This window comes from Grammomys surdaster, unplaced genomic scaffold (genome assembly GCF_004785775.1).
Source record: "Grammomys surdaster isolate TR1022 unplaced genomic scaffold, NIH_TR_1.0 99, whole genome shotgun sequence".
NCBI lineage: Eukaryota > Metazoa > Chordata > Mammalia > Rodentia > Muridae > Grammomys > Grammomys surdaster.
The window spans coordinates 6517143-6528480 of NW_021604578.1; the positions used below are offsets into that span (position 1 = coordinate 6517143).

Here is an 11338-nt window from a genome sequence, read left to right on the forward strand (position 1 = left end):
TATCTTTAATAGAAATATTCTTTACTGGTGTAGACAGAACATAGATAAATGTTACCTACTTAAATGTTGTCTTAGAAGTTGTTTTCCTACACCAAGTGCCTCTGTAAGTTTCTCATCCCTCAGATAAAGGGGAGCCACTGTTTGCAAATAAGTGTTTTTTTTTGAACAGGGTATTTATTATCTCTGTAAAGATTAAAAAACAAAACCAAACTTAGGTGTGGTGGCACAGGCCTGCAATCCCAGCCCTCTGGAGACAGGCAGAAGGAGTGCCACAAATTTGAGGCCAGGCGGGTACACAATCAAACTCTGTCTCAAAATAATACAACAAAACAAACAGTTTAAAAAAAAAAAGTAATAGCTTGTAAGACTTATTCCCAGGCACAAACGCTCCAACCTGAAAAAGAAAAATACCCTATTTGGATCCCAAATTAACTGTTACTAGATTGGCACCTAATCTGGCCCTTTCAGAAGTAAAAGCTCAGGTTTGGTAAACGTAGCTCTCCAGGTCACAGAGAAACTCAGGCACGGTGCCCATTACTCTTCCTCCAGTGTCTTCTATTTCCTGGCTGTCCAAATGGCCTGCGTATGATCTAATCCTAAAACTAAGACAGCTGAGTCAGGGCTCCTCATCTGTATGCACCGCTTCCTATCTGAGGCTCCAGATTCTCTTTTTCCTTAAAGGTGTAACTCCAAACTGTGTAGATGACAGCCAGCATAAAACCTGGACCTGTCCTTGTAACCAAGAGTCCTCAGCGGGGCCTGGTGGGGCCCTCCCTGTGCTCCTGGCTTTGGGAGGTGGAGGAAAGAGATTACAAGGCTCAGGGTCATCATTGGCTATACAGTGCATTCAAAGCCAGGAGAGCCAGCAAGAGTCTCAATAACAATGTATTCAAAGGTATTTATCTTAAAAGATATCTATTAGAAGGTATGTGTACATATATTCCCACGAATCTTCTTTACCATATTTATCTTAGACACCTCTTAGAAAAAAGTTGTTATATAAATAATAAAGCAACGATGTAGTGACTCACCTGGAAGCCTATCCTGTATCTGTTCTTCTGTGGGACCTTCTGGTTTTGTACAAATAATTAAGTGCCACAATTAACCTGGGATGTGGGAGTTTTACACTGAAAGCCACAACTCCCTCCAGAAATCCTGCTTAGCACATCTGGCTGCCACACTCAGCCCTTCAGATCACCTGCCATAAGTGCTGCTCATCAGAGACAGAGCACCAAGCGGGCAGGAGCCTGGAACTTCAGTGGCACCGAAGGAAGGGGACCCAGTTGCCGAGTCAGAAGGGTAGATAAAGGATGCTCACTGCTGGGGTCACACTTGCCTGTTCACCACAGCAGCCAAGCGCTTAACAGTAAGTACTTATGTACTGAGTGATCAATCTGGAACCTGACTGATCCCTTTCCTCCCCCCTGGGGAATACTGGGGATTACACCTGGGATCTCATACTTTTGAGGCAAATGCTGTACCACTAAGCTAGACCTCTAGCCCCCACATTATTTTGGGGGAGGAGTATGTAAGAAAACCCTAGATAATAGAATAACATTTAGTATTACTTTCTATTTAAGTGGAATCCTGACTAGTTAATCAAACAAAGGTATCCTGAGGCCTGCTATGACTAAATATTACAGGACTTGGGGACTGGGGGTGGGGTATCAGAGCGGTGCAGCTCATCCCTGTGCTGGGACCATAAGGCACAGTCTGTGATAAACACTACACCATTTTAAACGTTTAAAACTCTTATTTTACCTTTTCAGAACAGTTGGGAAATCAAGAAAAAAATTAATATTTGGAAAAAAAGTAATTTTACTTAAAGAAGCCAGAAGATTAGTGTGCTTTATTAACGTTAAAGATTCCGAAAGTTATGACTTTTCCAGGGCTTTTGGCCAGAAACTGGGCAACATTTACCTAAAGTGCCACAGTCATGAAAAAACGTTCTTGAAGGGAGAGAGCAGACGGGCTTACAGATGTGCTCCCCCAGACGGGCTTACAGATGTGCTCCCCCAGATGGGCTTACAGAGGTGCTCCCCTAGGTCCTGTTAACATGATCTTCTTTCCAGAAGATCAGGACATTCAAGAAGGCCCCTTATAGCCTGACAGGAGACATGGGCACAGTCACTTGAGAAATTCAGCCCTGCAAAGGATGGAACCCAGCTGCTTCTGTCAGCGCCAGTGTTAGGAAGCAATAGTATTTCCTAGCCAAATTCCACTAACAAAATCCCAGAGATATTTTCCTTCAAAATAATTCTGATTTTTTTTCTATAAAAAGACAAATAACATATCAGAGGATACTGTTTGGATTCTGAGGCTCCCATCAGAGTGACTGCCAGACTGCAAGTGGGGCCAGCTGGCTCAGTGTGTGTGGTGAGGGATTCACTTCACTTTGTATCAGACTGGTAGCATGCTATTGTTACACACCCACTAGACTAGGATTTGTTTTGGGGCATTCAAGTTGGTATGAAGTTGAGTTCAACACAAAATTCAAATCACCACCAACTTCTAAAATGTAACAACCCATCAACACCATGTAAAAGAAACATGCAGGGTAATACTCCCCGCGGCTATCAACTGTGGGGGTTTTGGTGAGAAATTCCTCATGCGACCATGTGTTGGGACACTTGGGCCACAGCTGGATTGGGGAACCATTGTTTGGGGAGGTTATGGAGCTCTCAGGAAATGAAGTGCTACTGGAGGAAGTGCTGGGGGTGGGATGTGAGTTTACAGACTTACCAGGCTGGACACTCACACTCTTGTTCTCCTATGGGCAGATGAAATGTGATCTGCCAGTCCTGCTTTGGTACTGCTCCCATGCCTTCCTGTGCATTATGGACTCCCTCTTTGGAACTGTAAGCCAAAATAAACTCTTGCTTTCGGTCATAGTATTTTATCACAGTAACAGAAACAAAATGAAACAAAAACACTATTACATCAATGAATGTAAACATTTGACATTTTGAATATTCATAATATTTAAAGAAATTAAAATTTTGGAAACTTTATAAATGTCTGTAGCACCCACTGTATTACTAATTACATCCCTCATTAAGCAATTATGCTTTCTGTCCAAGAGACATAGGAAATAAATACTCCAGGGTTAATAGAGAAGAAAGAATAACAGCACAAAGAAGCAACTAAATGTCACAAAATACATTTTAGAGGACATCTGCAAATTCCAGAGAAGCAAATATATGTAACACATCTCTACTAGCTGGTGAGCACAGGGTGCAATCCAGGAGAATAGCAGGGAAGTGAAAATGGGTCTTCTGCTTCTGAGCAGCCCCTCCTCCTCTGCCATGGCCCTGCCCCCAAGGGTTCGATGCTGCTCTCACAGTGCTCAGTTAACTGCTTGGTGCACTGGCACTGCCGAGTGAGCACACTCTTTCTTCATTAGTTTAAAGGAAAAAAAAGCTCCTCTAGGGCATGCATACTGTCTTACATGCCTTTAGCTCCTCCAAAGTCACGTACATTGCCGGCTATTCAATTATTTAAACAGAACACTTAAGGGACTGATAATTAAAAACACACATCAAACATTTCCTTGGTAGGTTTCAAGTAGAAGCAGAGAAGGAGCCCACAGCTACAGTGAGTAGTGGAACAGCATTTCTAAAACATGTTTAATGTAAACGAAGCATTTCCCTTTAAGATAGCCTCTTCCAAGGGGTATAATTAGGTATTCCTCATTCCAAACACATCTTTGGGGTGCGCCGATGCCAATGGCTTGGCACAATTGTCCACGTCCACAGGTATACAACTTACCTCTATTTCCCCTTTCTAGCTTTAATATTAGCACAGCTCAAGTTCATCTACAGGATTTCTAAGGAAGAGCACACTAAACAGCTCATTTTAGATTTTAGAGTCCTCAGGTGTGTGTTAAAGAGGCCCAGTCAGAAGGCCAGCCCAGGCAGAGTGAGAAGGGCAGAGTGGCTTAATTAGAAAGTTCAGAGATGAGAGCAGAGAGACAAAGGGGAAGATGGCTGCATGTGGGTTCTTACCTCACCGTTCTCACACGAGCCGGGACACACACACTCACGCAGAGTTCTCTGACTAAGCAAGTGACAGGCCAAGGGAGTCTCATGGAGAAAAACAAAATCAAAATCGTAAGGGGACAAAGTCATTGGCTTGTCTAACAGGACATCAGGAGGTTGTCTAAAGCGTTAAGTGTTCTTAAGAAAACAAAAGCATAAATCTGTACTACTTTTTCATCTGGAGGGTAGCATCCTTTGCTGTATTTCTTTTATCTTTTGTCTATGAAATGAGCAAAAACGCATCCAATTATCCTTGATTGTTAAAGCTTAAAGTGTTAACACATCCAAGAACATCTTTGGGGAAAAAAAAGGAGTGAAAATTGTCTAAAGTTCTCAAAGACAAAAGAAACTACCAAGAACATAGTGGGATTAAGTCAGGGACATCTCTTACAACACCCAGCTCTGACTCAAATGTCCCTTAACAGAAGGACTTTGCAGTCATGAAGTTCCAGAGTTTCTCAAGCATGGTCCCTTGCAAGCCAACATCTACGGCCGCCTGTGTAAGCCAGAGCCTTTGAGACTAGTTCCATGATAAATGTAACTAGGTTCAGAGGTTGGGCTATTAGCTGAATATTAAGGTTTGTAGAAATGAAGTGACCTAATGTCTGAGACAAGTTTTTAAAATATGTCAGTAGAAAAGAAAAAGTGGGAGAAAGCAGGTGAAGAAAATTCAGCTAACCCTGTAATTATTAAACCTAGGGATTGGTGTACTGGGTGTTTTCTGTATTATTCTATTTGTGTATTTGCTTGACAGTTTTCATAATAAGACTTTATCAAGTATTAGAAATTACAGATCCTTATGAACATAGACCATGCTCTAGTAGGATGTAAAGCTATGCTAAAAGAAATGGAAGCTGGTCTTAAATCTGGGGCTGCTTACTACATTTAGGAAAAACATTCTACCTGTTGTTTTTGAAGAACATGACAGTGTCTGGGAGGTGGAACATGATACATTTTAAACAATGTAATCAAAATTAGAGACATCTAAATGCCTGTAGTTGTGGGGAGACAGACAGATCTGGATTCTGCTTCAGCTTTTTGTTCAGAATGAAGATGGCAAGAGTGGTAACTCTAAGAATCTGGATTTCTCCATCTTCTTTTCAGAAGCTTTTCTTGCAAGACCTAACTGTTCCCTTCCTGTTACAGGAGCAGGTAGATGGTGTGGGCTCCTGGAGGTCACACCTGAACCAGGCTGACTCGGGGTACACTGGACAGTCCTACCCTTCCTAACTATTTCTCTCTCTTCTGAAGAGCCGCATATACCCACCTCCATGTGTGCTTCCTCCACTGGGCTCCACGACAGTCTGTGTAGTTCTCAAGGGTGAGACGAAAGGACAATTGCTTTTGTTCAGGTGTGAGATCTGGCTTTGGAATTGCAACCTTCAGTCTCTGGGACTGGATTAGAATTAAGAGTCAGATAGCAACAGACTCTGCAGAAGTGTATCTGACAATTTCTTTTGGTTTTCTCTCTCTTTTCTTTTAGTGTCTTGAGACAAAGCTTTATATAGCCAGGGTGGTTTCAAACTGGCCATAACCAGCTTGGTCCCCAGATGGAGTTTCAGGACAGCCAGGGATACATAAAGAAAGCCTTTCCCAAGGGGGAAAAAAACTAAAATAAACAAACAACTCATCCCCCCAAGAGACAAACTGGCTGTGAAACTGAGGATGACCTTACCCTCCAGGTCCTCTTACCCTGTCACCTAAATGCTCCCTGACACACCAACCATCCCACTGGCCCTATGTGACACACAGGTTTTGATGGACTAACACTATTTAAAGGTTTTAGTTCTTCAGATTAAGTATTGAGTTAGGAATTCATCCCATTAATAATGATGCCATGGAAACTTCTTTTAAAATGAGGTATTTGTTTTACTATTGGAGACAGCAGAGGTATGGGCAAACTGTAGAGATGGCCCAGCAAGTAAGAAGGTGGAAGAACACACACAGAAGCACACACAGGGTCTGGCAACATGCCCTGACCCAAGTCCCCTGAGATTCCTTGCCGTGAGTGAAACAAACCCACCTAACTTATCAACAGAAACATCTGTATCTTTCCCCCACATTTCTACTTGGATACATGGGAATGAAGGTCACGGAGAAAAATCAGCCTTAGCACGTATTCCCACCCAGCCTGAGTACAAAAATACTTATGAGAGACCATCATTTCCCTTGCTTCCAATTATCTTAGAAGAACACTTAGAATTATAGCAATGACAGCATTTTCAAGTTCTTTTATGCAGAACCGTTGCCAAGGTTCAGAATACCATGAGAAATCTTGAGAAGACAGTTTTCACATGAAAAACTGAGCAATCAGGTTTGCTAGGCCCAAAATGATGATGATAACGTGAAACACCAACTTAGGCCATGTCAGACGCTCCTCTTGGTACAGGGAGATTATGTAGATGAGAGAAGGGTATATGAAGACGAAAGCCAGGCCGCATGCTGCTCCTGAATACCTGCAAAATAAAACGTTCTGCTTAAATCGTCTTACTGGATTTCTGATGCTTTATAATTAAGTAAATACAGTATGAATTAAACTGTACTCATTCTCATTTTGAAATAAAATTTGACATTTGTTACTGACATAAAAGTTTAAAACTTGTTTCATTTAAATTAATAAAGTTATTATTTCTTCCTTGTATATCTGCATGGAAAAGAGTTTTTATTCATTCCTTAAATCTTAGAAACATCTGAGACAGGCTTTCATCTTGATGATTTTTGTGGTTCTCCTGCCTCTGCTTCCTGAGTGGGGGCACTTCAAACACCACGTTGGCTTAGGAAGTGCTGGGGATGGAGCCTGGGGCTGAAGCTCTCTACCAAATGAGCTACATCCCGGGACTCAATTTTTCACCTTTTATTAAGTCATTCAGAGTTTGTGAGCATCTGTTTATAAATGAGAAAAGATGAATTTGTCTGTGGCATTCACTGTAATTATTAAGGAAGACAAAAATCTTTAAATGAGTTTGTGACAGAGAAGCAGGCATTTCTCCATTTTCTCAAGGAATACTTTAACAGGAACTTTAAAGCTCATTATATTCCACAGGCACCACAGAACACTCTCCTCACAGGCTCCACAGAACACTCTCCCCACAGGCTCCACAGACAGAACATTCTCCCTCCACAGGCACCACAGAACACTCTCCCCAACAGGCACCACAGAACACTTTCCCCACAGACTCCACAGAATACTTTCCTCCACAGGCTCCAGAGAACACTTTCTTCCACAGGCTCCACAGACAGAATATTCTTTACCACAGGCTCCACAGAACACTCTCTTTCACAGGCTCCAGAGAACACTCTCTTCCACAGACAGAACACTTTCCCCTATTGGTGACACAGAACACTCCCTCCCACAGCCCCTTCTGTACCAGAGATCAGCAACAATGAAATTTAATGAGCGCCCTAACAAACACCAGAAAGTATACTTGAACACTACCAGTCTTAAACACTGACAGAAAATTCATTCAATTAAAAAGTCAACAGCAACGATAATACCAGAGCATGATTTGAAGAAGCATACCTTATGATCCCTCCTATGTTTGGGTAGAAACAGGCCATGGTCACTCCAGCTCCCACAATAATTAAGTTAAGAATCAGCACATGGAAAATGCTAGGGCACAGAAGAAAGTTTATATGAAAGAAAAGATATAAAACAGGCAAGTTATAATCAATTTTTAGGAGAAAAAAATTCACTCTTAACCTCTTTAAAATGATTGTCTTTAATCTGCCAGCAAAACTATGAAATACACCACTCAGTACTGGTAATGAGACTGTGAAACTGCCCTTTTTATCTAATTATATAAAAAGGCAAATTCTGTAAGTACAAACTAGTACACATTCTATATATAATTTTATTTGGAATAACTTGAGAACACAGAACCATAAAGAAACCTATTAAGGTACTTATAAAAAATAAAAAAATTGCAGAACAAGAAAATCAACAGGTTATTTGACAGAACACAGAAAAATTATTAAAAATAATATTATTTATGTAGATAACCAAGAACTACCTAAACAATTTGGAAAGAAGCTAGCTGAATTTTCACTAAATAAGAAAACCTAAAGAAAAAAAGTGGAGGGTAGGAAGATATGGGGGAGAATATTGTCAATGTCTGAAAAAGTAAGGAGAATTATTTATGCTATAGGTGGTTAGCATATATCTTGATAAATGACAGAGATAGTAGGTATCAAGATTTTATTATTCATCCAGAATTTCAGTCTTCAACTTTCTGTACTTTTGTGGTTTTACTAAAAGAAAAACTTTTGTTAGTTTTCCAAAGTAGTGGCTGTTTCTCCAAGTGTGACCATGAATTCTGTTTCAGGAAGACTTTAAGGTAAATAGTGTTCTCATAACAGTGCAAGATACCTTATGATTTTAAAGCAACACATAAGGGAAAAAGAATCTGTATTCTAGATGGAGTTTTCACTGCCAACACTTTCAAGAGAAAACAAAACAAGAAAAAAATATTTATTAACTATGTCTGTGAGAGGGCTGAGGATACAGCTCAGTGGACCACATTTACCCAATATGCTCAAGGCCTGGGTTTGATTTCCAGTACCCATGGGGTGCAAGGAGCAAAGCTTAGTTTATTGAATCTCATGCTTGGAGTAAACATCATTTTAATATTCTGTGTGTTCACATGGGAAGCAATCGGGCACACCTGCACACCCAATGACATGGATGTCTTGAGGAAAAGCAGCTGTGCAGTGTAGCTGGCCCAATCTGACCGTCTTCACAAATGCTACCTATCCTTGAAATGCAGCCCAAACAGCAGGCGTCCACACTTGGTGATGGATTGACATTTCCTTTAAATGAATGTTGATGAGCTTTGCATTTAAGAAAAAAACAACAGACTCTGGGCAGTGGTGGCACACGCCTTTAATCCCAGCACTTGGGAGGCAGAGGCAGGCAGATTTCTAAGTTCGAGGCCAGCCTGGTCTACAGAGTGAGTTCCAGGACAGCCAGGGCTATACAGAGAAACCCTGTCTCGAAAAACAAACAAACAAACAAACAAAAACAAAAAGAACAACAGATAGTATTTGTTCCTGACAATAACAATTGAGTTTTCGATAAAAACTAGGATTTCAGAGAACCTGGCATTTGCTACTTTGAGTTTGATAATTTTCCAAAATGTAAGGACATTTTTAGATGAAGTTGATGGTGATATTAGTGGGTGTGAGTTAGTGACGTGTAAGGAAATGTGTGAACGACTGCGAGACCTGCAGAACTCTGCGAGTCAATGTTAACCAAACATGATGCCACAAAATCATTCAGGAACAGAGAAGGAGAGAGCCAGGGAGCCCCATAGGTTTTAAGGCAACTGAGTTTCTGATTATACACCGGGAGCAAGGAGCTACCTTGTGTCACATTTCTTCGTGGTACCAAAGATGCACATTTACAGTTATCTGACAAGGCTATAAAAGGAACTTCTTTTCCAATTACACATCTACATAAGGCTGAATTTTCTTCACATATTTAAATAAAATAACAGTGTAACAGATAATGCAGAAACACTAGAGTTCAGCTGTCAACAAGAAAGGCAGACATTAAAGAGTTTATAGCTATAAAACCATTTGGTTATGGAATTAGTTATTTTTCATAAATATATTATTTATGGTAACAGGTAACAGTTTTACTATAGTTTTTGAGTGTCAGGGTCTCAAGAGGGCTGTATTTATTTTCCAAGTCGGCCTCACACTCGAAAGTCTCCTGTGGGTGGGATTACAGGTGTGTGCCTCTGTGTTTGGACTTACTAATTTGTGCACTTACTGATTTTTTATCTATGTTTGCACTTACTGATTTTTTATCTATGTTTGGACTTATTGATTTTTAAAGGAATCAACAGATACCTTAAAATTCCCAGTTTTAATTTTTTACATTAAATACTGATAGATGTGTTTTTGCAAATGAAAACTCCTGGTAATCTTCAATAAAATGTCTGAGTATAAAGAAGTCTTGAGTCCAAAAAAGCATGCACTGTCTGTGGAGCATGCAATTGTAGGACAAATGACAGTGTGTGCTTGTCACAGGAAAGTCTGGAAACACAATGCCCTGTGGACATTTCTATTGGATAAGGGTAACTACCTTAACAGATCTTCTTCAAGAGGATGCACAATTCCGCCATGCTCATTAAGATGCTAAAATTCCCATAGGAAGTTAAACTTGTCTTAATTATGTAAGAAATTATATTCATTCTATGTCTCACCTTCAACGCTAAATACTATGAAAATGTACAGCTATTAATAAACATACATGTATTAATATCCAACAATTAAAAGTATTGGTTCTTATTAGCGCACACCTACATAGGTTCTATAACATAAGTGCTATGAACTTCCTAGCAATGTGCTCTTAGTAGCAGTTAAATCTTCACATAAATATAACAGACATCAGAGTTAATTGACTCTCCTGGAAGGAATGGACATCAAATTGTCCCAGGCAAGGGAGTGGCTTCTCTATTTAAAGCTCTTCTGGGAAACAGACTCTGTGACCTATCCTTAGTAACCATTTTCATTAGGCAATTTTTTTTTATATAGCAAAAGGATCAGTCACACTTTAAACTGACCTGTTTGCACAGTCATTTGTTGCTTGGCCCATCTTGCTGGTCTAGAGAAGAACCCTTACCTAGGATAAATGTCACCGAAGATATGGCCCAAGAGCTGGACACGAGCCAAGTAGCCTAAGAGTGGGTACACAGTCATCATCTGGAACAGCAGGAATATCCTTGCAATGAAGGACAGGATGTCACTGCTAGGAAAGTTGTCTAAGAAGTTCTAATCCAAGAAAGACAAGGAAGTCATGTCAACACTCAATTCAGTACATTCAAGTTCACAAAATTTTCTGCTTATTTTGTACAAAGGCAATTCCCAAACAGTGATTTATGAACTGATGCCATTCTACAAACTCTTTGTCAAGAGGTGAGTACAAAAACCAAAATTACATAGTTAGAAACTGATTAAAAAATTGACACTGGCATATTCTATTTTATAAATGTTCTAGTCTGAAAATTACTCTACATTAGAATAATAAAGAAAACTTTGTTCTTCACAATAGACAGACCAAGAAACACAGCTCTATAAAGTTCAAATACAATAAACAAATTTGTTCCTAATTTACTTAAATGGTATATTAAATTTGGTGGCACTGTATCTTTGCTATAGCTCTCTGGCTTTTCTTCCTTTGACACTGCAGCACTTTCAAAAAGTGTGCATGGTGAGTGTGCATGTCACCTGTGCATGGTGAGTGTGCATGTTACCTGTGCATGGTGAGTGTGCATCTGTCACCTGTGCATGGTGAGTGT

At 40.2% G+C, this 11338-nt stretch overlaps 1 protein-coding gene across 2 annotated transcripts in view; it reads right to left on the reverse strand.

Annotated features, from left to right (window-relative positions):
* Window positions 1-269: 269 nt before the first annotated feature.
* Slc38a9 (solute carrier family 38 member 9) overlaps window positions 270-11338 on the reverse strand; it is an 84281-nt gene continuing 73212 nt past the window's right edge. The window contains exons 13-16 of one of the 2 annotated variants that reach the window (XM_028783643.1): window positions 10663-10811; window positions 7558-7647; window positions 6395-6493; window positions 270-2856 (exon numbers count right to left, since the gene is read on the reverse strand). In XM_028783643.1, coding sequence (XP_028639476.1) covers window positions 2739-2856; window positions 6395-6493; window positions 7558-7647; window positions 10663-10811 — 456 coding nt within the window. In that variant the 3' untranslated portion in view covers window positions 270-2738. Of the gene's footprint in view, window positions 2857-2880; window positions 6494-7557; window positions 7648-10662; window positions 10812-11338 lie in introns of those variants that run through there. The other variant, XM_028783653.1, reaches the window with a different exon arrangement.